Source organism: Convolutriloba macropyga, chromosome 14, assembly GCF_964194025.1.
Source record: "Convolutriloba macropyga chromosome 14, txConMacr16.3, whole genome shotgun sequence".
Classification (NCBI taxonomy): domain Eukaryota; kingdom Metazoa; phylum Xenacoelomorpha; order Acoela; family Convolutidae; genus Convolutriloba; species Convolutriloba macropyga.
Window position 1 is genome coordinate 24,500,253 of NC_134481.1, and position 27,632 is coordinate 24,527,884.

Sequence of the window (27,632 nt, forward strand, 5' to 3'; positions counted from 1 at the left end):
GCGTTTGTTAATGCGACATCTCCTTGTGCTAGTATGCCACTGCTAGCTCTGGTTCGTTTTCTCTATGGTACTAATGGTTTTATTTAATGCAATTTCACTCAAAATTTTGCTTGCGTGTTGTGTTCTGTTCCGAACAAGTTAATTTCTAATCTATTTTGCAAGGCTATATAGAGCCAACTGAATAGCACAACGATAGCAGCAACAACTAAATTTATGAAATTTTACTGAATGCAATTTTCTTCTTTTCTATTTTTATCAACCCATCAGAAGAGGCTATAAATTTGATTCTATTCAAATGTCTCCTTTTCATAAAATTTCAATGAAAATATGCCAAATTAAAATAGCACGCTAATTTCTGAGAAATACTAAAAATCAGCAAAAATAGGGAGAAAGCATCAAAAATGGACAAATATGCCCGAAAGTAGACTCAAATTAGTCAATTGTTTTAAACACAAACAACATAACTGATTCTGATCGAAAGGCCACCTAAACTAACATAGATACTATCTGCTACACTTCTAACAGATGAACCCTAAATAGACTGCACGATTCCAAAATACTAAACTACCACAAACGTCCAAAAGGTCAAAAATGACAACAAATTGGACAAAACTACTTTGTAAAGTTTAGTTAATGCTTAAAATGGTCAGAGAGGGACTAGAGCTTAAAATTATTTGCAAAAACTTAGGAGGAAACCCATTTGAGATTAAAAGTATGAGCCAAAACAAAAAACACAGCGAAAACAGAAAAAAAACTAAGAGCCCTATAAAAAAATTTACTCTCAATAAAAAACTTTTTCACCTACTTTACTTGCTCTCTCAAAACATTGTATGGAATAACCACTAGAACTTGTTTTTGACTGTTCGACGGAAACACCTGGACGCTTGTTTCCGTGCGGTATTCATGTGCGACTTTCCTGTGAAACGAGAAGCCACAGATTAAAACATAACCGAATAAGGTCCGGACAATTTGCTCTCATACGAATGGTACGAGCCTGGTCCACGGTTTACGGAGGCTAGCTTTAGATTAATTGAAGGGGCTTCCGAAGATTGCAGCGGGGGCACACGGTTGATCGAGCGCGCTGGGTTCCACACTTCGTTCGCGAGCAAATAAAAATACGTTAGTATTATTCCTTTGAGCCGTAAAGTGTTAAAAAAAGGCCAATAATAGCTCTGCTCAGCTATCGCAGCCATGAATAACAGCAAACTCTTTAAGTAAGTTAAAACGCAAGTCAAGAGTGATAGACATCCGAGAAAAAAAACCGCTTTATGACAAAACAGTCAAGCAAAATTTTATTAACATAGCTGGCAAATTGCCAGAAAATAGCCGCAATAGCTTCATAGATCTGCAGTCTCAAAAAACAGGTACAAAAGACAGGCCAAAAAAGAAACTTATTCTATTCATTAGGGGGCTGAGATGTTAAATTTTTATTAAGAATCTGTATAACTTACTGCTGTTTCTATTAGCTGCTCTTGAAAAACCTTCAATTAGAGTGACAAGCACTCAGTTGACCTTATCTCTTTGAATAAAAGTAAGGAACGTCAATTTTAGAGTCAGGAATTCATTTTTGAGAGTGAGGTAAGTCAAGTGTGACCAAAACCTTCATCACGGGAAAACCAAAAAACTCGCTCCTTTAAGAGTGAAAAACGAAATCACGCACGCAATTCCGTTGAAATTGAATGAAAGAATGAACAAAAAGCAGAATTGAAGTGGTTGTGACGTCATATGGCCGTAAAAAAAATCGTGACGACGAAATAAATAAAACATACCCGGCATATCGCCGGAAAATAGCCGCCGTTGATTCCCATAACTCTATTGGGATTGAAAGAAAAGAAAATTTTGTATCAAAACATTTTTAAGTGCGATTTATTTTGATGTCATTTCGTAATTGAACATACTCCTGTCTCTCAGTGAGAGGCTACAGGGTCTAGTATCAATTCCAAGAAGCATCATAGATAGTAACTAAAACATATGAGAACAAAGTTCAAGCACCGGGCATCTAAAAATGGGCTTTATGTGTTTATCCCGTTTCTATTTCTGACTTCGATTTTCTTATACTGACTCTCTTCACTTTGAATTGTTTTGCTGAGCAGCTGCAGTTAAAAAAAACTTTGAGCAGAATGACAGAAGAGTGAAATTAGCCTAGAGAAGTCAAAGATTTCACGCAAAATGTCGAAAAAGCGGCAAAATGGGTAAAGCAAAAAAAAAGTTCGACGAAATAAAAAAAATAGGAGCGCTATAATAACCGGCTGAGAAGATGAGGGCGGCTATTTAAAAAAAACCAAGAGAAGGCCAATATTAGCCTCAGCTATCGCTTTGCGGCTATTAAAAAAAGACAAAAGCCTACAAAAATTGATGTCAGCTTCATGCAGTCAAAAAACATAACCGACTACCGACGGGAGCATTGCTCTTAAACTGCCGGCGAGCGTTTGGCCTCAGTAGTAGCCAGCTGGGTCTTAGGGATGCTAGCTTTAGGGGCGAGGAGAGAGCGGAGTGGGGGTCAAGTGATGATGGTTATAGTTGGTACGGCTGGACGAAAGGGTAAGGTCCAAAAACACCGGGTGGAGGAAGGTGGACTGGGGGGTCAAAATTTTTCAGATTAAGAACCGCCCTTCACACCATGAAATTGTCTCTTCAAAAAAGTTTTGGTGAATTTTATGTTTTGAGGCTAGTAAGACGTAAGGCTCTAGGACCTGTTTATCCCGTTATTGAGGACGAAAAGAACAGATCAGACACAAAATCGGTCAAGCAAAAATTTGCATAAAGACCACAGGACTATAATTGCTAGAAACTTCGTTCGAGAGCAATTGATTACAACCCACATTGCTCCCCAATGTGGCCAAAACCGGTCGATGATTGTAGACAGAACATGATGAAGAAAGTAGGGAGCTAACTTCGACAGAGTTCAGGACCGTGATTCCACTGTATCCTCCTGCGACGTAAAGAAGTCCATTGTATGCGCAGACAGCAACGTATCTCCTGGGACAGTTCATGTTGGCCACTATGCTCCATTTCTTGCTGCTCGGGTCATAACACTCAACGCTAAACATACAAAAAATTTTTAGATATTTATATAGGAAATTACCACACCTCTCAATTGAACGCTTGACCAATTTTTTTATGTCTCTAGACAAAGTTTGCGTTAAAATATTGTTGTAGTAAAAAGCGATTGTTTCATCTTTCCCTCAGAGACGCTGCAGAACGGGTCGATGACTTAATAATGTCGTCTCTCTGTAGTCGCTGACGCATGTAAATGAGTACTGATTTCTTGTGAATGTTTTTAACAATTAAGTTTAAATTCAGAGGCATAAATCTTGTTCAACAACGTGGTCATTTAAAAAATCAAGGTTCAAATAAAAAATTAACAGCCAATGCGCGCCCCATGTATTTATCTTCTTTCATTTCTCTAATCTTCTACGAAAGTATTTCAACTTTTGAGCAATCGCCGTTACTTGCTTGTTATACTAGTTATACCTCCCCGCTCACAGGGTGCGTCAAAACTAACACAATTGGGCGACAAAGTTTGTTTTTAATTTGCTACCCACCAATTGAGTGAATGTGAACCCTTCGGAGACGTTCTTGACTACAGAAAACAATTTATTAGTAGTATACAATAAAGAACTTTTAACACACAATTGTTTGAAAAAAGAAGATGATGTTTCTGTTGATGATCCAGATATCTAGATGTGCATCTCTATCTAAGGTTACTTAAAATCCTACTATCTAAAACAAAAACTGAGCGAAACTTAATCCTTCGCCGTGCCTCGCTTTTATTTAATTTACTAAAAATGAAAAATCTCCCAGAAGGGGTGAATAACGAAATAATGAAGCAGGCTTACAGTATTTATCATCAATTGAAAGATACACACTTGCGAAAGATGAGCTTGTCCGAGAAATCTTTTTTGTAGATTATAGGTGAACCACAGCTCCTACTAAATCTCCAAATGTTTAGCCGAATTAGACGCCAAAAAATCGGCGGTGCCTTCTCTAAAATCGCCGCAGGCTCATTTCCGCCCTCAAAAGTTGACATTTTCAAGTCTAAACATAGTTTTTGATAAAATTACTTTGCGATGTTGACACTCAAGGATAAGTTTTAATGTGTACATTTTTCTGTCAAATGGAGCAATATAGATAGTACAATAAAGTACGCTACTGTTAGTAGGATATAAATGTTTGATTATTTGATTAAATGTTTTTTAAAAAATGAAACTTTCGAAAAGCATACCCGGCAGATTGCCGGAAAATAGCCGCCGTTGATTCCCATCTCTATTGGGATTGAAAGAAACGAAAATATCAACAAAAATTGATTTTTGTATAAAAACATTTTTAAAAGCGATTTATTTTGATGTCATTTCGTAATTGAACATACTCCTGTCTCTCAGTGAGAGGCTACAGGGTCTAGTATTAATACCAATAAGCATTATAGATAGTAACTAAAACTTATGAGAACAAAGTTCAAGTACCGGGCATCTAAAAATGGGCTTTATGGGTTTATCCCGTTTCTATTTCTGACTTTGATTTTTTATACTGACTCTCTTCATTTTGAATTGCTTTGCTGAGCAGCTGCTGTTTAAAAGAACTTTGAGCAGAATGACAGAAGAGTGAAACTAGCCTAGAGAAGTCAAAAAGATTTCACGCAAAATGTCGAAAAAGCGGCAAAATGGGTAAAGCAAAAAAAAGTTCGACGAAGTAAAAAACAAAGCAGGACAAGTCCTGACGTACAATTCAAAGAATTTTCATTGACTAAACAGAAAAACTAGACCAAGAATGGACTATGAGTGAATTGAGAAAACCATTTTTTAAAAATCAGATCAAAAAATAAGAAAAAAAACATAAAACCAATGTCAAAATGCCGCATGTGAACAAAAAAACCACTAGCGAGAAATGAAAATTCAATTCAAACAACAAACTAGGCCTAGAATGAGCAGTGAATGGATTGGGAAAACCATTTAGAAAAAAATCCGATCCAAAAAATCGAAAAAACAGTAAAAATCAGTGAAATTGCCGCATGTGAACAAAAAACCACTACCGAGAAACCGAATTTTTGTTCAAACACCGTTTTCTCACTCTACTTTAAAATTAGAGCGAAAAAAATTCACGCCGCAAAATCACTCGCTTTTTCGCTCCATTTCCTGTTTCGGCGTGACCAAAATCACTACTCCAATTTGGCTTCAAAAATCATGAAAATGTGTGAACAGATCTTAAAAAAAGACAGCGCCCCAATACAATTCAAATTCTTTGAATTGTAAAAATAGGAGCGCTATAGGAGAGCCGGCTGGGAAGATGAGGGCGGCTATTAATAAAAGACAATTCTTTTTTATTTTTGGCGTGGCTTTGAATTTTTGTCTAATGAGTTTAGCGGTTTTTAATAATCGCAGAACACGTTGAAAAGCGTGACTTCGTTTAGTTTATTTCAAAGCAGTCACAAATTGTTAGTTCGACTTCGTCCTGCATTCATGACGACAAAAACTGCAAAAAAGTTCTCTCTAGCCTCTAATAAAAAATCGACCGCTTAAAACAATTCTCCCTAACTTATCTTATGAGCAAATTGCAATGTCTGAAAATGGAGCACTTGACCATCTTTATCAAAATTTAACCTCTCATTCAATAAATTCCAATCAAAATAGGGTGCAAACTAATTTCACAGGAACCTGTTGAGGTAGGAGGTTCCATCGTGTCCCCCCACAGCGTATATGAGACCATTAAGAACAGCCACTCCAATTCCAGACCTGGCTACATTCATGGATGCCATCGGGATCACAATGCTGCCACTGCCCCCGTCCAGCTTCTCCACTGTCTTAAGGGAACCTTGAAAACACACATCACTTCAAGACACTCGGCTTTTCATTTATATCAACAAAAGTTTTCACAAAGCAAAATATCGCTCAAGTGTCACATTTCAAATCCAATGCACTATGGAATTAACGATCCGACAACAATAGTCGATAATTTCATTTATGACTCACCTGCTTATAGGGTTTACAAATTATATGGTGTGCATAATTATATGGTAATAAATTCAGCTGCTATTTCTACGAGGACAGAACATAACACAGAAAAGAATGGCACCTGAAGAGTCCATGCCTCCAATATAGAATACTTGTCCCAAAGTGGACTTTCTGGGTTGGAACTGGTATGCCTCGTTGTAGATGCCTAAAAGTTGATTGGCGCCAGAGCTGCCTATCATGGGGGCGCTGAATAGCCCAGCTGCGCCCGTGTCGGTTGCCACTTGGCTCCTGTTGATCAAAGTGGGGATGGGAGAGTGTGCTATCATGTTTGTCGAAGTTGGCACATTGCATCCTGCCGCCACGGGAGAAGTGCTGCCTGCAATTTAAATGAGCAGTTCACTTATGTGTAACTCATAGCTCATTAAAAATTTTTCATAATAAAAAAGGCTAAAATTTTTCAAATTAATGCATCTGCCAGACTGAAAACTCTCAGCGAGATAGACGTATTCTACTTAGTAGAAGCAGCGGTACAACAATAAGTTGTACTATCGGTTCCGTCTGTTTTAAAAATAAGTCTGATCATCCTTCAGAATCACGAGAATATTGCACGATTAAATAAAAATTGTACAAGATTGTATTTAGAAGCAATATTTTCACAAAGAAATAAGTTCATACAATTGAACCAAAAACCACTGTAATTTGACCATTAGACCACGTTTTAATATGATAGGCATTAAAAATTGCCAAATCAATTTGTCACCCACCTGTGTTGCTTGAGGCCGACGTTGCCATCGTGATATTGTTGGAGCTGTTGTTTCCTGTATTGGAATTGGGCATGACTCTCTGTGGAAGGAGGTGGTAGTTTTTGGCCCTGTTCACTAACTGCCAACATTGGGGTTCCTTCGCTATCAACTCGTCTCTCTCCACCACATCTACCAAGAATGTCACGTTCAGCATCGCCAGTTTTACCTTAACACAAACAAACTTCCACACTATTTTGGAGAAAATTACAAACAATCATATTCTAAGCAGTAAAGTTGGAGTACATTTGTAAGTTTTATCAAACATATAATTGTCAACTATGCATAGTTAAGAGGAATAATACGCCTAAGTTTAGTTCAAGAAATTGGCGTCGTTACAGGTGACATGTTACAAGTTAGGTCAGGATTTGTTACATCATAAATTAGCGGCGATCAACGAACGCCATTATAACGTTTATCTTTTCTTAAGGCCCCCCACTTCTTTGTCTATCAACAAATTATCAAATCTATCAACAAAATCACATCGCATTAAGAAAACATACCCAGAAGATTGTCGGAAAATAGGGGCCATTTTCCCATAACCCCGATTGGGCTTGAAGGAACAACGAAAATTGGAAAAAGACTATTGTTGAACAAGAGTATTTTTAAAAGCGCGCTATTTTGATTGGATTTTGTCGCTAAACATAATTCTGTTTCATTAAGAGATCATACAGTGATTAGTATCAATACCAATGATAGACCTGATAACTAAGACTAATTAGAGTAATTATACTGGACATTAAAAACTGGTCTTTATGTATTTATTCCGTTTCTATTTTGATTCATTTTTCTTTATTGACACTGTAATATTGCATTGCTAAGCAACTACTGGTTATAAGCACATAGAGCAGAATTGGCGAAGAAAAAACTAGCCAAGAGAAGTCCAAAAATTTCACGAAAGATGTCGAAAAAGCTGTGAACTAAAGTGAAGCGAAACATTTTTGATTGACGAAGCAAAAAATGTAGCCGGCAGATTGCCAGAACAGATGCAAAATAGACTAGTGCGCCGTATAATACACTAAAAAACTATATACAAAAACATTCAGCGGTAAACTAATAAAGCTTGTTAAAATTTAATTCACAGAAGCCTTTTATTCGGGGCCTTCATTACACATACGAAGTACTTTGATCTTAAACTAATTCAAATTGATTGCAAGTCATTTTGTTGAGTGAGGTAAGTCACGCATAATCAAAATTTAGTCATGCAAACGCCGTTCAGCGTTGCTGTGTGAACCTATGTACAAACATAGCAGGATAAGTCCTGATGTACAATTCTAAGAAATTTCATTGACAAAACAAAAAAATAGACCTAGAACAGACGAGTGAATTGGGAAAACCATTCCTAAAAAATCAGATCAAATAAATGAAAACAAAAAATCAATGTCAAAATGCCGCATGTGAACAAAAAAACTAGCGAGAAAAAAAAATTGTTTCAAGCAAGCTAGGCCTAGAATGAACTGAGAATGGATTGCGAAAACCATCTAGAAAAAAATCCGATCTAAAAAATCCAAAAAAACAGTAAAAATCAAAGTGAAATCGCCGCATGTGAACAAAAACCTCAAGCGAGAAAGCGAATTTTTGTTCAAACACCGTTTTCGAACTCCAATTTAAAATCAGAGCGACAAAACAATCAAGCCGCAAAACCACTCGCTTTTTCGCTCCACTTCTTGTTTCGAAGTGACCAAAATCGCTACTCCAATTTTATTTCAAAAATCATGAAAATGTGTGAACAGATCCTAAAAAAGACACCGCCCAATACAATTCAAATTCTTTGAATTGTAATAAAAAACAGCGGCACACGACGGAACGAAAAACCAACGAACACCGTAAAATAGGCCCAGCCTACTGATACGCAGCTATAAAAACGCAGCAGGGCAAGTCCTAAATTAGAATCCAAAACATTGAAAATTTTAAAAATCGGTAAAGAAAACAAAATTTTCCAAATTAATCAAATGAGACTATACACAAAGTGAACCAAGGAATTAGAAAAATTTAGTAAAACTAGACTACGGATCCTTAGAAAACCTACACTAAATGAGCCGAAAAATGTTGGTCTTAAGGCTAAGAAAAGCCAATGAGATTCAGATGAAAAAGCGGATAAAACAAAAAAAAGGCCATAACTGCCAAAATGGGAAACTGGCAAAATGATGACAACAAAAAACATAAACCGACAAATGTCGGAAGGATTGCTCTTGAACGACAGGCGAGGCAAATTAATTCATGGTCTTTAGTATACATTAATTTTTCTTTATGGGTGCAAAAAACCTTGACCCCACCGGGATTCGAACCACTGACCTCCCGATCCATGCCCACCCTCACTAACCACTGCGCTACGAGTCACATAATTTTCCTTGGCTGCAACCGATTTTATATTAGCAACAAGCTTTACTTCGGAGCACTAGAGGTCACTCAAAAATGATGAAAGAAAGCGTGAAAAAGTCACTTGAGAAGTCAAAGAATGTTCTAGAAGAAAAGCGCAAAATTGTCAAGCAAAAATTGCATAAAAAAAGACACACACGTTTACAATAATTGCTATGAACTGCGTTCAAGAGCAATTAATAAGAAACACATTCATATATCCAAATCCTTGACAACGTCAAATAATCAATGCTGCGATAGCACATAGCATCCATCTTTTGATTTTTTCTACTAAAAAAGAAAAATTACAACTAAAAGCCGGATTCAAAAATTCATAGTATACAAAAAGGTAACCAAGTATATAAGAAAATTAGCAGGTAAAAAACAATAAATGGAATCTTTTCGCTGTATCAAAGACCAATGAGACTAGGACTTGTACATTAAGAGGAAAAAAATGATGTACAGTTGACCTTTTATGAATAATATATATGTTAGGTGAGCAAAATTGAAGTTTTTTAAGTAGTCTTTTGTTTGTTTTCACTAATGGAGCAACTTTTTCTTAAGAAATTTTTCTCTAGGAATTGTACATTAAGAGGAAAAAATTGATGTACAAGTGACATTTGATGACTCATATAAATAACATGTGAGCAAAATTCACGTTTTTTAAAGTAGTCTTGCGTTAGTTTTCACTAATGGAACAACTTTTCCTTAAGAAATTTTTCTCTAGGACTTGTACATTGAGGAAAAAATGATGTACAGGTGACCTTTGATGACTCATATAAATGTTATGTGAGCAAAATTGATGTTTTTTAAGTAGTTTGGTGTTAGTTTTCACTAATGGAACCACTTTTCCTAAAGAAGTTTTTCTCTAGGTCTTGTACATTGAGAGGAAAAAAATGATGTACAGGTGACCTTTTATGAATCATATATTTGTTATGTGTGCAAAATTGATGTTTTTAAGGTAGTCTTTTGTCTGTTTTCACTAATGGAACAACATTCTCTTAAGAAATTTTTCTCTAGGACTTGTACATTAAGGTGAAAAAAATGATGTACAGTTGACCTTTGATGACTCATATAAATGTTATGTGAGCAAAATTGATGTTTTTTAAGTAGTCTTTTGTTTGTTTTCACTAATGGAACAACTTTTCCTTAAGAAATTTTTCTCTAGGAATTGTAGATTAAAAGGAAAAAAATGATGTACAGGTGACCTTTGATGACTCATATAACTGTTATGTGAGCAAAATTGATGTTTTTTAAGTAGTCTTTTGTTTTCACTAATGGATTAACTTTTCCTTAAGAAATTTTTCTCTAGGACTTGTACATTAAGGAAAAAAATGATGTACAAATGACCTTTGATGACAAATATATGTCAGGTGAGCAAAATCGAAGTTTTTTTAAGTAGTTTTGTGTTAGTTTTCACTAATGGAACCACTTTTCCTGAAGAAATTTTTTCTATGACTTGTACATTGAGAGGAAAAAATGATGTTCAGGTGACCTGTTATGACTCATATATTTGTTATGTGTGCAAAATTGATGTTTTATTAAGTAGTTTTTTGTTTGTTTTCACTACAGGAACAACTTTCTCTTAAGAAATTCTTCTCTAGGACTTGTACATTAAGAGAAAAAAATTGATGTACAAGTGACATTTGATAACTCATTTAAAAAATATGTGAGCAAAATTGACGTTTTTTAAAGTAATCATGTGTTAGTTTTCACTAATGGAACTACTTTTCCTTAAGAAATTTTTCTCTAGGTCTTGTACATTGAGAGGAAAAAAATGATGTACAGTTGACCTTTTATGAATCAAATATTTGTTATGTGTGCAAAATTGATGTTTTTTTAAGTAGTCTTTTGTTTGTTTTCACTAATGGAACAACTTTCTCTTATATTTGTTATGTGTGCAAAATTGATGTTTTTTAAGTAGTCTTTTGTTTGTTTTCACTAATGGAACAACTTTCTCTTGAAAAATTTTTCTCTAGGACTTGTACATTAAGAGGAAAAAATTATGTACATTGAGGACTCATATTTATGTTATGCGAGCCAAATTGATGTTTTTTAAAGTAGGTTTGTGTTAGTTTTCACTAATGGAAAAACTTTTCCTAAGGAAATTTTTCTCTAGGACTTGACCATTAAGAGGAAAACAAATGATGTACCGATGACCTTTTATGACTCATATATTTGTTATGTGAGCAAAGTTGATTTTTTTAAGTAGTCTTTTGTTTGTTTTCACTAATGGAAAAACTTTCCCTCAAGAAATTTTTCTCTAGGACTTGTACATTAAGAGGAAAAAATGATGTACATTGAGGACTCATATTTATGTTATGCAAGCCAAAATGATGTTTTTTAAAGTAGGTTTGTGTTAGTTTTCACTAATGGAAAAACTTTTCCCTAAAAAATTTTTCTCTAGGACTTGTACATTAAGGTGAAAAAAATGATGTACAGGTGACCTTTGATGACTCATATAAATGTTATGTGAGCAAAATTGATGTTTTTTAAGTAGTCTTTTGTTTGTTTTCACTAATGGAACAACTTTCCCTCAAGAAATTTTTCTCTAGGACTTGTACATTAAGAGGAAAAAAATGATGTACATTGAGGACTCATATTTATGTTATGCGAGCCAAAGTGATGTTTTTTAAAGTAGGTTTGTGTTAGTTTTCACTAATGGAAAAACTTTTCCTTCGGAAATTTTTCTTTAGGACTTGACCATAAAGAGGAAAACAAATGATGTACCGGTGACCTTTTATGACTCATATATTTGTTATGTGAGCAAAGTTGATTTTTTTTAAGTAGTCTTTTGTTTGTTTTCACTAATGGAACAACTTTCCCTCAAGAAATTTTTCTCTAGGACTTGTACATTAAGAGGAAAAAAATGATGTACATTGAGGACTCATATTTAAGTTATGCGAGCCAAATTGATGTTTTTTAAAGTAGGTTTGTGTTAGTTTTCACTAATGGAAAAACTTTTCCCTAAAAAATTTTTCTCTAGGACTTGTACATTAAGGTGAAAAAAATGATGTACAGGTGACCTTTGATGACTCATATAAATGTTATGTGAGCAAAATTGATGTTTTTTAAGTAGTCTTTTGTTTGTTTTCACTAATGGAACAACTTTTCCTAAAGAAACTTTTCTCTAGGACTTGTACATTAGGAGGGAAAAAACTGATGTACAGGTGACCTTTTATGACTCATATATTTGTTATGTGTGCAAAACTGATGTTTTTTAAGTAGCCTTTTGTTTGTTTTCACTAATGGAACAACTTTCCCTCAAGAAATTTTTCTCTAGGACTTGTACATTAAGAGGAAAAAATGATGTACATTGAGGACTCATATTTATGTTATGCGAGCCAAATTGATGTTTTTTAAAGTAGGTTTGTGTTAGTTTTCACTAATGGAAAAACTTTTCCTTAGGAAATTTTTCTCTAGGACTTGACCATTAAGAGGAAAACAAATGATGTACCGGTGACCTTTTACGACTCATATATTTGTTATGTGAGCAAAGTTGATGTTTTTTAAGTAGTCTTTTGTTTGTTTTCACTAATGGAACAACTTTCCCTCAAGAAATTTTTCTCTAGGACTTGTACATTAAGAGGAAAAAAATGATGTACATTGAGGACTCATATTTATGTTATGCGAGCCAAATTGATGTTTTTTAAAGTAGGTTTGTGTTAGTTTTCACTAATGGAAAAACTTTTCCCTAAAAAATTTTTCTCTAGGACTTGTACATTAAGGTGAAAAAAATGATGTACAGGTGACCTTTGATGACTCATATAAATGTTATGTGAGCAAAATTGATGTTTTTTAAGTAGTCTTTTGTTTGTTTTCACTAATGGAACAACTTTTCCTAAAGAAACTTTTCTCTAGGACTTGTACATTAAGAGGAAAAAATTATGTACATTGAGGACTCATATTTATGTTATGCGAGCCAAATTGATGTTTTTTAAAGTATGTTTGTGTTATTTTTCACTAATGGAAAAACTTTTTCTTAGGAAATTTTTCTCTAGGACTTGTACATTAAGGTGAAAAAAATGATGTACAGGTGACCTTTGATGACTCATATAAATGTTATGTGAGCAAAATTGATGTTTTTTAAGTAGTCTTTTGTTTGTTTTCACTAATGGAACAACTTTCCCTCAAGAAATTTTTCTCTAGGACTTGTACATTAAGAGGAAAAAAATGATGTACATTGAGGACTCATATTTATGTTATGCGAGCCAAAGTGATGTTTTTTAAAGTAGGTTTGTGTTAGTTTTCACTAATGGAAAAACTTTTCCTTCGGAAATTTTTCTCTAGGACTTGACCATTAAGAGGAAAACAAATGATGTACCGGTGACCTTTTATGACTCATATATTTGTTATGTGAGCAAAGTTGATTTTTTTTAAGTAGTCTTTTGTTTGTTTTCACTAATGGAACAACTTTCCCTCAAGAAATTTTTCTCTAGGACTTGTACATTAAGAGGAAAAAAATGATGTACATTGAGGACTCATATAAATGTTATGTGAGCAAAATTGATGTTTTTTAAGTAGTCTTTTGTTTGTTTTCACTAATGGAACAACTTTTCCTAAAGAAATTTTTCTCTAGGACTTGTACATTAAGAGGAAAAAAATGATGTACATTGAGGACTCATATTTATGTTATGCGAGCCAAATTGATGTTTTTTAAAGTAGGTTTGTGTTAGTTTTCACTAATGGAAAAACTTTTCCTTAGGAAATTTTTCTCTAGGACTTGACCATAAAGAGGAAAACAAATGATGTACCGGTGACCTTTTATGACTCATATATTTGTTATGTGTGCAAAATTGATGTTTTTTAAGTAGTCTTTTGTTTGTTTTCACTAATGGAACAACTTTCCCTCAAGAAATTTTTCTCTAGGACTTGTACATTAAGAGGAAAAAAATGATGTACATTGAGGACTCATATTTATGTTATGCGAGCCAAATTGATGTTTTTTAAAGTAGGTTTGTGTTATTTTTCACTAATGGAAAAACTTTTCCTTAGGAAATTTTTCTCTAGGACTTGACCATTAAGAGGAAAACAAATGATGTACCGGTGACCTAATATGACTCATATATTTGTTATGTGATCAAAGTTGATTTTTTTAAAGTGGTCTTTTGTTTGTTTTCACTAATGGAACAACTTTCCCTCAAGAAATTTTTCTCTAGGACTTGTACATTAAGAGGAAAAAAATGATGTACATTGAGGACTCATATTTATGTTATGCGAGCCAAATTGATGTTTTTAAAGTAGGTTTGTGTTAGTTTTCACTAATGGAAAAACTTTTCCTTAAAAAATTTTTCTCTAGGACTTGTACATTAAGGTGAAAAAAATGATGTACAGGTGACCTTTGATGACTCATAAATGTTATGTGAGCAAAATTGATGTTTTTTAAATAGTCTTTTGTTTGTTTTCACTAATGGAACAACTTTTCCTAAAGAAACTTTTCTCTAGGTCTTGTACATTAGGAGGGAAAAAACTGATGTACAATTGACCTTTGATGACTCACATAATTGTTATGCGAGCAAAATTGATGTTTTTTTAAGTAGTTTTGTGTTAGTTTTCACTAATGGAACCACTTTTCCTAAAGAAGTTTTTCTCTAGGTCTTGTACATTGAGAGGGAAAAAATGATGTACAGGTGACCTTTTATGACTCATATATTTGTTATGTGTGCAAAATTGATGTTTTTTAAGTAGTCTTTTGTTTGTTTTCACTAATGGAACAACTTTCTCTTAAGAAATTTTTCTCTAGGACTTGTACTTTGAGAGGAAAAAATGATGTACAAGTAACAGTTGGTGACTCATATAAATAATATGAGAGCAAAATTGACGTTTTTTAAAGTTATCTTGTGTTAGTTTTCACTAATGGAACCACTTTTCCTTAAGAAATTTTTCTCTAGGTCTTGTACATGGAGAGGAAAAAAATGATGTACAGGTGACCTTTTATGACTCATATATTTGTTATGTGTGCAAAACTGATGTTTTTTTAAGTAGTCTTTTGTTTGTTTTCACTAATGGAACCATTTTCTCGTAAGAAATTTTTCTCTAGGATTTGTACTTTGAGAGGAAAAAAATGATGTACAAGTAACAGTTGGTGACGCATATAAAAAATATGAGAGCAAAATTGACGTTTTTTAAAGTAATCTTGTGTTAGTTTTCACTAATGGAACCACTTTTCCTTAGGAAATTTTTCTCTAGGACTTGACCATTAAGAGGAAAACAAATGATGTACCGGTGACTTTCTATGACTCATATTTGTTATGTGAGCATTTTTCTCTAGGATTTGTACTTTGAGAGGAAAAAAATGATGTACGAGTAACAGTTGGTGACTCATATAAAAAATATGTGAGCAAAATTGACGTTTTTTTAAAGTAATCTTGCGTTAGTTTTCACTAATGGAACCATTTTTCCTTAGGAAATTTTTCTCTAGGACTTGACCATTAAGAGGAAAACAAATGATGTACCGGTGACCTTTTATGACTCATATTTGTTATGTGAGCAAAGTTGATTTTTTTTGAGTAGTCTTTTGTTTGTTTTCACTAATGGAACAACTTTCCCTCAAGAAATTTTTCTCTAGGACTTGTACATTAAGAGGAAAAAATTATGTACATTGAGGACTCATATTTATGTTATGCGAGCCAAATTGATGTTTTTTAAAGTAGGTTTGTGTTAGTTTTCACCAATGGAAAAACTTTTCCTTAGGAAATGTTTCTCTAGGACTTGACCATTAAGAGGAAAACAAATGATGTACCGGTGACCTTTTATGACTCATATATTTGTTATGTGAGCAAAGTTGATGTTTTTTTAAGTAGTCTTTTGTTTGTTTTCACTAATGGAACATCTTTCCCTCAAGAAATTTTCCTCTAGGACTTGTACATTAAGAGGAAAAAATTATGTACATTGAGGACTCATATTTATGTTATGCGAGCCAAATTGATGTTTTTTAAAGTAGGTTTGTGTTAGTTTTCACTAATGGAAAAACTTTTCCTTAGGAATTTTTTTTCTAGGACTTGACCATTAAGAGGAAAACAAATGACGTACCGGTGACCTTTTATGACTCATATATTTGTTATGTGAGCAAAGTTGATTTTTTTAAGTAGTCTTTTGTTTGTTTTCACTAATGGAACAACTTTCCCTCAAGAAAATTTTCTCTAGGACTTGTACATTAAGAGGAAAAAATTATGTACATTGAGGACTCATATTTATGTTATGCGAGCCAAATTGATGTTTTTTAAAGTAGGTTTGTGTTAGTTTTCACTAATGGAAAAACTTTTCCTTAGGAAACTTTTCTCTAGGACTTGGGCATTAAGAGGAAAACAAATGATGTACCGGTGACCTTTTATGACTCATATATTTGTTATGTGAGCAAATTTGATGTTTTTTTTAAGTAGTCTTTTGTTTGTTTTCACTAATGGAACAACTTTCCCTCAAGAAATTTTTCTCTAGGACTTGTACATTAAGAGGAAAAAATGATGTACATTGAGGACTCATATTTATGTTATGCGAGCCAAATTGATGTTTTTTAAAGTAGGTTTGTGTTAGTTTTCACTAATGGAAAAACTTTTCCTTAGGAAATTTTTCTCTAGGACTTGACCATTAAGAGGAAAACAAATGATGTACCGGTGACCTTTTATGACTCATATATTTGTTATGTGAGCAAAGTTGATTTTTTTTGAGTAGTCTTTTGTTTGTTTTCACTAATGGAACAACTTTCCCTCAAGAAATTTTTCTCTAGGACTTGTACATTAAGAGGAAAAAATTATGTACATTGAGGACTCATATTTATGTTATGCGAGCCAAATTGATGTTTTTTAAAGTAGGTTTGTGTTAGTTTTCACTAATGGAAAAACTTTTCCTTAGGAAATTTTTCTCTAGGACTTGACCATTAAGAGGAAAACAAATGATGTACCGGTGACCTTTTATGACTCATATATTTGTTATGTGAGCAAAGTTGATGTTTTTTTTAAGTAGTCTTTTGTTTGTTTTCACTAATGGAACAACTTTCCCTCAAGAAATTTTTCTCTAGGACTTGTACATTAAGAGGAAAAAATTATGTACATTGAGGACTCATATTTATGTTATGCGAGCCAAATTGATGTTTTTTAAAGTAGGTTTGTGTTAGTTTTCACTAATGGAAAAACTTTTCCTTAGGAAACTTTTCTCTAGGACTTGGGCATTAAGAGGAAAACAAATGATGTACCGGTGACCTTTTATGACTCATATATTTGTTATGTGAGCAAATTTGATGTTTTTTTTAAGTAGTCTTTTGTTTGTTTTCACTAATGGAACAACTTTCCCTCAAGAAATTTTTCTCTAGGACTTGTACATTAAGAGGAAAAAATGATGTACATTGAGGACTCATATTTATGTTATGCGAGCCAAATTGATGTTTTTTAAAGTAGGTTTGTGTTAGTTTTCACTAATGGAAAAACTTTTCCTTAGGAAATTTTTCTCTAGGACTTGACCATTAAGAGGAAAACAAATGATGTACCGGTGACCTTTTATGACTCATATATTTGTTATGTGAGCAAAGTTGATTTTTTTTAAGTAGTCTTTTGTTTGTTTTCACTAATGGAACAACTTTCCCTCAAGAAAATTTTCTCTAGGACTTGTACATTAAGAGGAAAAAATGATGTACATTGAGGACTCATATTTATGTTATGCGAGCCAAATTGATGTTTTTTAAAGTAGGTTTGTGTTAGTTTTCACTAATGGAAAAACTTTTCCCTAAAAAATTTTTCTCTAGGACTTGTACATTAAGGTGAAAAAAATGATGTACAGGTGACCTTTGATGACTCATATAAATGTTATGTGAGCAAAATTGATGTTTTTTAAGTAGTCTTTTGTTTGTTTTCACTAATGGAACAACTTTTCCTAAAGAAAATTTTCTCTAGGACTTGTACATTAGGAGGGAAAAAACTGATGTACAATTGACCTTTGATGACTCACATAATTGTTATGCGAGCAAAATTGATGTTTTTTAAAATAGTTTTGTGTTAGTTTTCACTAATGGAACCACTTTTCCTTAAGAAGTTTTTCTCTAGGTCTTGTACATTGAGAGGAAAAAAATGATGTACAGGTGACATTTTATGACTCATATATTTGTTATGTGTAGAAAATTGATGTTTTTTAAGTAGTCTTTTGTTTGTTTTCACTAATGGAACAATTTTCTCTTAAGAAATTTTTCTCTAGGACTTGTACTTTGAGAGGAAAAAATGATGTACAAGTAACAGTTGGTGACTCATATAGATAATATGTGAGCAAAATTGACGTTTTTTAAAGTTATCTTGTGTTAGTTTTCACTAATGGAACCACTTTTCCTTAAGAAATTTTTCTCTAGGTCTTGTACATTGAGAGGAAAAAAATGATGTACAGGTGACCTTTTATGACTCATATATTTGTTGTGTGCAAAACTGATGGTTTTTTAAGTAGTCTTTTGTTTGTTTTCACTAATGGAACAATTTTCTCTAAAGAAATTTTTCTCTAGGATTTGTACTTTGAGAGGAAAAAAACGATGTACAAGTAACAGTTGGTGACTCATATAAAAAACATGTGTGCAAAATTGATGTTTTTTAAAATAGTTTTGTGTTAGTTTTCACTAATGGAACCACTTTTCCTTAAGAAGTTTTTCTCTAGGTCTTGTACATTGAGAGGAAAAAAATGATGTACAGGTGACATTTTATGACTCATATATTTGTTATGTGTGCAAAATTGATGTTTTTTAAGTAGTCTTTTGTTTGTTTTCACTAATGGAACAACTTTCTCTTAAGAAATTTTTCTCTAGGACTTGTACTTTGAGAGGAAAAAATGATGTACAAGTAACAGTTGGTGACTCATATAGATAATATGTGAGCAAAATTGACGTTTTTTAAAGTTATCTTGTGTTAGTTTTCACTAATTGAACCACTTTTCCTTAAGAAATTTTTCTCTAGGTCTTGTACATTGAGAGGAAAAAAATGATGTACAGGTGACCTTTTATGACTCATATATTTGTTGTGTGAAAAACTGATGTTTTTTAAGTAGTCTTTTGTTTGTTTTCACTAATGGAACAATTTTCTCTAAAGAAATTTTTCTCTAGGATTTGTACTTTGAGAGGAAAAAAATGATGTACAAGTAACAGTTGGTGACTCATATAAAAAACATGTGAGCAAAATTGACGTTTTTTAAAGTAATCTTGTGTTAGTTTTCACTAATGGAACCACTTTTCCTCAAGAAATTTTTCTCTAGGTCTTGTACATTGAGAGGAAAAAAATGATGTACAGGTGACCTTTTATGAATCATATATTTGTTATGTGTGCAAAATTGATGTTTTTTAAAATAGTTTTGTGTTAGTTTTCACTAATGGAACCACTTTTCCTTAAGAAGTTTTTCTCTAGGTCTTGTACATTGAGAGGAAAAAAATGATGTACAGGTGACCTTTTATGAATCATATTTTTGTTATGTGTGCAAAATTGACGTTTTTTAAAGTTATCTTGTGTTAGTTTTCACTAATTGAACCACTTTTCCTTAAGAAATTTTTCTCTAGGTCTTGTACATTGAGAGGAAAAAAATTATGTACAGGTGACCTTTTATGACTCATATATTTGTTGTGTGCAAAACTGATGGTTTTTTAAGTAGTCTTTTGTTTGTTTTCACTAATGGAACAATTTTCTCTAAAGAAATTTTTCTCTAGGATTTGTACTTTGAGAGGAAAAAAACGATGTACAAGTAACAGTTGGTGACTCATACAAAAAACATGTGAGCAAAATTGACGTTTTTTAAAGTAATCTTGTGATAGTTTTCACTAATGGAACCACTTTTCTTCAAGAAATTTTTCTCTAGGTCTTGTACATTGAGAGGAAAAAAATGATGTACAGGTGACCTTTTATGAATCATATATTTGTTATGTGTGCAAAATTGATGTTTTTTAAAATAGTTTTGTGTTAGTTTTCACTAATGGACCACTTTTCCTTAAGAAGTTTTTCTCTAGGTCTTGTACATTGAGAGGAAAAAAATGATGTACAGGTGACATTTTATGACTCATATATTTGTTATGTGTGCAAAATTGATGTTTTTTAAGTAGTCTTTTGTTTGTTTTCACTAATGGAACAACTTTCTCTTAAGAAATTTTTCTCTAGGACTTGTACTTTGAGAGGAAAAAATGATGTACAAGTAACAGTTGGTGACTCATATAGATATGTGAGCAAAATTGACGTTTTTTAAAGTTATCTTGTGTTAGTTTTCACTAATTGAACCACTTTTCCTTAAGAAATTTTTCTCTAGGTCTTGTACATTGAGAGGAAAAAAATGATGTACAGGTGACCTTTTATGACTCATATATTTGTTGTGTGCAAAACTGATGTTTTTTAAGTAGTCTTTTGTTTGTTTTCACTAATGGAACAATTTTCTCTAAAGAAATTTTTCTCTAGGATTTGTACTTTGAGAGGAAAAAAATGATGTACAAGTAACAGTTGGTGACTCATATAAAAAACATGTGAGCAAAATTGACGTTTTTTAAAGTAATCTTGTGTTAGTTTTCACTAATGGAACCACTTTTCCTCAAGAAATTTTTCTCTAGGTCTTGTACATTGAGAGGAAAAAAATGATGTACAGGTGACCTTTTATGAATCATATATTTGTTATGTGTGCAAAATTGATGTTTTTTAAAATAGTTTTGTGTTAGTTTTCACTAATGGAACCACTTTTCCTTAAGAAGTTTTTCTCTAGGTCTTGTACATTGAGAGGAAAAAAATGATGTACAGGTGACATTTTATGACTCATATATTTGTTATGTGTGCAAAATTGATGTTTTTTAAGTAGTCTTTTGTTTGTTTTCACTAATGGAACAACTTTCTCTTAAGAAATTTTTCTCTAGGACTTGTACTTTGAGAGGAAAAAAATGATGTACAAGTAACAGTTGGTGACTCATATAAAAAACATGTGAGCAAAATTGACGATTTTTAAAGTAATCTTGTGTTAGTTTTCACTAATGGAACCACTTTTCCTCAAGAAATGTTTCTCTAGGTCTTGTACATTGAGAGGAAAAAAATGATGTACAGGTGACCTTTTATGAATCATATATTTGTTATGTGTGCAAAATTGATGTTTTTTAAAATAGTTTTGTGTTAGTTTTCACTAATGGAACCACTTTTCCTTAAGAAGTTTTTCTCTAGGTCTTGTACATTGAGAGGAAAAAAATGATGTACAGGTGACATTTTATGACTCATATATTTGTTATGTGTGCAAAATTGAAGTTTTTTAAGTAGTCTTTTGTTTGTTTTCACTAATGGAACAACTTTCTCTTAAGAAATTTTTCTCTAGGACTTGTACTTTGAGAGGAAAAAATGATGTACAAGTAACAGTTGGTGACTCATATAGATAATATGTGAGCAAAATTGACGTTTTTTAAAGTTATCTTGTGTTAGTTTTCACTAATTGAACCACTTTTCCTTAAGAAATTTTTCTCTAGGTCTTGTACATTGAGAGGAAAAAAATGATGTACAGGTGACCTTTTATGACTCATATATTTGTTGTGTGCAAAACTGATGTTTTTTAAGTAGTCTTTTGTTTGTTTTCACTAATGGAACAATTTTCTCTAAAGAAATTTTTCTCTAGGATTTGTACTTTGAGAGGAAAAAAAACGATGTAGAAGTAACAGTTGGTGACTCATATAAAAAACATGTGAGCAAAATTGACGTTTTTTAAAGTAATCTTGTGATAGTTTTCACTAATGGAACCACTTTTCCTCAAGAAATTTTTCTCTAGGACTTGTACTTTGAGAGGAAAAAAATGATGTACAAGTAACAGTTGGTGACTCATATAAATAATATGTGAGCAAAATTGACGTTTTTAAAGTAATCTTGTGTTAGTTTTCACTAATGGAACCACTTTTCCTCAAGAAATTTTTCTCTAGGTCTTGTACATTGAGAGGAAAAAAATGATGTACAGGTGACCTTTTATGAATCATATATTTGTTATGTGTGCAAAATTGATGTTTTTTAAGTAGTCTTTTGTCTGTTTTCACTAATGGAACAACATTCTCTTAAGAAATTTTTCTCTAGGACTTGTACATTAAGGTGAAAAAAATGATGTACAGGTGACCTTTGATAACTCATATAAATGTTATGTGAGCAAAATTGATGTTTTTTAAGTAGTCTTTTGTTTGTTTTCACTAATGGAACAACTTTTCCTAAAGAAACTTTTCTCTAGGACTTGTACATTAGGAGGGAAAAAATGATGTACAATTGACCTTTGATGACTCACATAACTGCTATGCGAGCAAAATTGATGTTTTTTAAAGTAGGTTTGTGTTAGTTTTCACTAATGGAACAACGTTTCCTTATGAAATTTTTCCCTAGGACTTGTACATTTAGAGGGGAAAAATGATGTACAGTTGACCTCTGATGACAAATATATATGTCAGGTGAGCAAAATCGAAGTTTTGTAAGTAGTTTTGTGTTAGTTTTCACTAATGGAACCACTTTTCCTTAAGAAGTTTTTCTCTAGGTCTTGTACATTGAGAGGAAAAAAATGATGTACAAGTAACAGTTGGTGACTCATATAGATAACATGTGAGCAAAATTGACGTTTTTTTAAGTAGTCGTTCGTTTGTTTTCACTAATGGAACAACTTTCTCTTAAGAAATTTTTCTCTAGGACTTGTACTTTGAGAGGAAAAAAATGATGTACAAGTAACAGTTGGTGACTCATATAGATAATATGTGAGCAAAATTGACGTTTTTTAAAGTTATCTTGTGTTAGTTTTCACTAATTGAACCACTTTTCCTTAAGAAATTTTTCTCTAGGTCTTGTACATTGAGAGGAAAAAAATGATGTACAGGTGACCTTTTATGACTCATATATTTGTTGTGTGCAAAACTGATGTTTTTTAAGTAGTCTTTTGTTTGTTTTCACTAATGGAACAACTTTTCCTAAAGAAACTTTTCTCTAGGACTTGTACATTAGGAGGGAAAAAATGATGTACAATTGACCTTTGATGACTCACATAACTGTTATGCGAGCAAAATTGATGTTTTTTAAAGTAGGTTTGTGTTAGTTTTCACTAATGGAACAACGTTTCCTTATGAAATTTTTCCCTAGGACTTGTACATTTAGAGGGGAGAAATGATGTACAGTTGACCTCTGCTGACAAATATTTATGTCAGGTGAGCAAAATCGAAGTTTTTTAAGTAGTTTTGTGTTAGTTTTCACTAATGGAACCACTTTTCCTTAAGAAGTTTTTCTCTAGGTCTTGTACATTGAGAGGAAAAAAATGATGTACAAGTAACAGTTGGTGACTCATATAGATAACATGTGAGCAAAATTGACGTTTTTTTAAGTAGTCGTTCGTTTGTTTTCACTAATGGAACAACTTTCTCTTAAGAAATTTTTCTCTAGGACTTGTACTTTGAGAGGAAAAAAATGATGTACAAGTAACAGTTGGTGACTCATATAGATAATATGTGAGCAAAATTGACGTTTTTTAAAGTTATCTTGTGTTAGTTTTCACTAATTGAACCACTTTTCCTTAAGAAATTTTTCTCTAGGTCTTGTACATTGAGAGGAAAAAAATGATGTACAGGTGACCTTTTATGACTCACATATTTGTTGTGTGCAAAACTGATGTTTTTTAAGTAGTCTTTTGTTTGTTTTCACTAATGGAACAATTTTCTCTAAAGAAATTTTTCTCTAGGATTTGTACTTTGAGAGGAAAAAAAACGATGTAGAAGTAACAGTTGGTGACTCATATAAAAAACATGTGAGCAAAATTGACGTTTTTTAAAGTTATCTTGTGTTAGTTTTCACTAATTGAACCACTTTTCCTTAAGAAATTTTTCTCTAGGTCTTGTACATTGAGAGGAAAAAAATGATGTACAGGTGACCTTTTATGACTCACATATTTGTTGTGTGCAAAACTGATGTTTTTTAAGTAGTCTTTTGTCTGTTTTCACTAATGGAACAACATTCTCTTAAGAAATTTTTCTCTAGGACTTGTACATTAAGGTGAAAAAAATGATGTACAGGTGACCTTTGATAACTCATATAAATGTTATGTGAGCAAAATTGATGTTTTTTAAGTAGTCTTTTGTTTGTTTTCACTAATGGAACAACTTTTCCTAAAGAAACTTTTCTCTAGGACTTGTACATTAGGAGGGAAAAAATGATGTACAATTGACCTTTGATGACTCACATAACTGCTATGCGAGCAAAATTGATGTTTTTTAAAGTAGGTTTGTGTTAGTTTTCACTAATGGAACAACGTTTCCTTATGAAATTTTTCCCTAGGACTTGTACATTTAGAGGGGAAAAATGATGTACAGTTGACCTCTGATGACAAATATATATGTCAGGTGAGCAAAATCGAAGTTTTTTAAGTAGTTTTGTGTTAGTTTTCACTAATGGAACCACTTTTCCTTAAGAAGTTTTTCTCTAGGTCTTGTACATTGAGAGGAAAAAAATGATGTACAAGTAACAGTTGGTGACTCATATAGATAATATGTGAGCAAAATTGACGTTTTTTTAAGTAGTCGTTCGTTTGTTTTCACTGATGGAACAACTTTCTCTTAAAAAATTTTTCTCTAGGACTTATACTTTGAGAGGAAAAAATGATGTACAAGTAACAGTTGGTGACTCATATAGATAATATGTGAGCAAAATTGACGTTTTTTAAAGTTATCTTGTGTTAGTTTTCACTAATTGAACCACTTTTCCTTAAGAAATTTTTCTCTAGGTCTTGTACATTGAGAGGAAAAAAATGATGTACAGGTGACCTTTTATGACTCATATATTTGTTGTGTGCAAAACTGATGTTTTTTAAGTAGTCTTTTGTTTGTTTTCACTAATGGAACAACTTTTCCTAAAGAAACTTTTCTCTAGGACTTGTACATTAGGAGGGAAAAAATGATGTACAATTGACCTTTGATGACTCACATAACTGTTATGCGAGCAAAATTGATGTTTTTTAAAGTAGGTTTGTGTTAGTTTTCACTAATGGAACAACGTTTCCTTATGAAATTTTTCCCTAGGACTTGTACATTTAGAGGGGAGAAATGATGTACAGTTGACCTCTGCTGACAAATATTTATGTCAGGTGAGCAAAATCGAAGTTTTTTAAGTAGTTTTGTGTTAGTTTTCACTAATGGAACCACTTTTCCTTAAGAAGTTTTTCTCTAGGTCTTGTACATTGAGAGGAAAAAAATGATGTACAAGTAACAGTTGGTGACTCATATAGATAACATGTGAGCAAAATTGACGTTTTTTTAAGTAGTCGTTCGTTTGTTTTCACTAATGGAACAACTTTCTCTTAAGAAATTTTTCTCTAGGACTTGTACTTTGAGAGGAAAAAAATGATGTACAAGTAACAGTTGGTGACTCATATAGATAATATGTGAGCAAAATTGACGTTTTTTAAAGTTATCTTGTGTTAGTTTTCACTAATTGAACCACTTTTCCTTAAGAAATTTTTCTCTAGGTCTTGTACATTGAGAGGAAAAAAATGATGTACAGGTGACCTTTTATGACTCACATATTTGTTGTGTGCAAAACTGATGTTTTTTAAGTAGTCTTTTGTTTGTTTTCACTAATGGAACAATTTTCTCTAAAGAAATTTTTCTCTAGGATTTGTACTTTGAGAGGAAAAAAATGATGTACAAGTAACAGTTGGTGACTCATATAAAAACATGTGAGCAAAATTGACGTTTTTTAAAGTAATCTTGTGTTAGTTTTGACTAATGGAACCACTTTTCCTCAAGAAATTTTTCTCTAGGTCTTGTACATTGAGAGGAAAAAAATGATGTACAGGTGACCTTTTATGAATCATATATTTGTTATGTGTGCAAAATTGATGTTTTTTAAGTAGTCTTTTGTCTGTTTTCACTAATGGAACAACATTCTCTTAAGAAATTTTTCTCTAGGTCTTGTACATTGAGAGGAAAAAATGATGTACAGGTGACCTTTGATGACTCATATAAATGTTATGTGAGCAAAATTGATGTTTTTTAAGTAGTCTTTTGTTTGTTTTCACTAATGGAACAACTTTTCCTAAAGAAACTTTTCTCTAGGACTTGTACATTAGGAGGGAAAAAATGATGTACAATTGACCTTTGATGACTCACATAACTGTTATGCGAGCAAAATTGATTTTTTTAAAGTAGGTTTGTGTTAGTTTTCACTAATGGAACAACGTTTCCTTATGAAATTTTTCCCTAGGACTTGTACATTTAGAGGGGAAAAATGATGTACAGTTGACCTCTGATGACAAATATATATGTCAGGTGAGCAAAATCGAAGTTTTTTAAGTAGTTTTGTGTTAGTTTTCACTAATGGAACCACTTTTCCTTTAGAAGTTTTTCTCTAGGTCTTGTACATTGAGAGGAAAAAACTGATGTACAGGTGACCTTTTATGACTCATATATTTGTTATGTGTGCAAAAGTGATGTTTTTTAAGTAGTCGTTCGTTTGTTTTTACTAATGGAACAACTTTCTCTTAAGAAATTTTTCTCTAGGACTTGTACTTTGAGAGGAAAAAAATGATGTACAAGTAACAGTTGGTGACTCATATAAAAACATGTGAGCAAAATTGACGTTTTTTAAAGTAATCTTGTGTTAGTTTTCACTAATGGAACCACTTTTCCTCAAGAAATTTTTCTCTAGGTCTTGTACATTGAGGGGAAAAAAATGATGTACAGGTGACCTTTTATGAATCATATATTTGTTATGTGTGCAAAATTGATGTTTTTTAAGTAGTCTTTTGTCTGTTTTCACTAATGGAACAACATTCTCTTAAGAAATTTTTCTCTAGGACTTGTACATTAAGGTGAAAAAAAAGATGTACAGGTGACCTTTGATAACTCATATAAATGTTATGTGAGCAAAATTGATGTTTTTTAAGTAGTCTTTTGTTTGTTTTCACTAATGGAACAACATTTCCTAAAGAAACTTTTCTCTAGGACTTGTACATTAGGAGGGAAAAAATGATGTACAATTGACCTTTGATGACTCACATAACTGTTATGCGAGCAAAATTGATGTTTTTTAAAGTAGGTTTGTGTTAGTTTTCACTAATGGAACAACGTTTCCTTATGAAATTTTTCCCTAGGACTTGTACATTTAGAGGGGAAAAATGATGTACAGTTGACCTCTGATGACAAATATATATGTCAGGTGAGCAAAATCGAAGTTTTTTAAGTAGTTTTGTGTTAGTTTTCACTAATGGAACCACTTTTCCTTTAGAAGTTTTTCTCTAGGTCTTGTACATTGAGAGGAAAAAATGATGTACAGGTGACCTTTTATGACTCATATATTTGTTATGTGTGCAAAAGTGATGTTTTTTAAGTAGTTGTTCGTTTGTTTTCACTAATGGAACAACTTTCTCTTAAGAAATTTTTCTCTAGGACTTGTACTTTGAGAGGAAAAAAATGATGTACAAGTAACAGTTGGTGACTCATATAAAAAATAAGTGAGCAAAATTGACGTTTTTTAAAGTAATCTTGTGTTAGTTTTCACTAATGGAACCACTTTTCCTTAAGAAATTTTTCTCTAGGACTTGCACATTGAGG

At 32.6% G+C, this 27,632-nt stretch overlaps 1 protein-coding gene across 2 annotated transcripts in view; it reads right to left on the minus strand.

Annotated features, from left to right (window-relative positions):
* Window positions 1-27,632, minus strand: part of LOC142353456 (uncharacterized) — a 51,832-nt gene that overhangs the window by 7,421 nt on the left and 16,779 nt on the right. For both annotated transcript variants that reach the window (XM_075405705.1, XM_075405704.1), the window contains exons 2-5: window positions 6,713-6,917; window positions 6,070-6,324; window positions 5,652-5,808; window positions 2,895-3,042 (exon numbers count right to left, since the gene is read on the minus strand). In XM_075405705.1, the coding sequence (XP_075261820.1) occupies window positions 2,895-3,042; window positions 5,652-5,808; window positions 6,070-6,324; window positions 6,713-6,917 (765 nt within the window). The remainder of the gene's footprint in view (window positions 1-2,894; window positions 3,043-5,651; window positions 5,809-6,069; window positions 6,325-6,712; window positions 6,918-27,632) is intronic.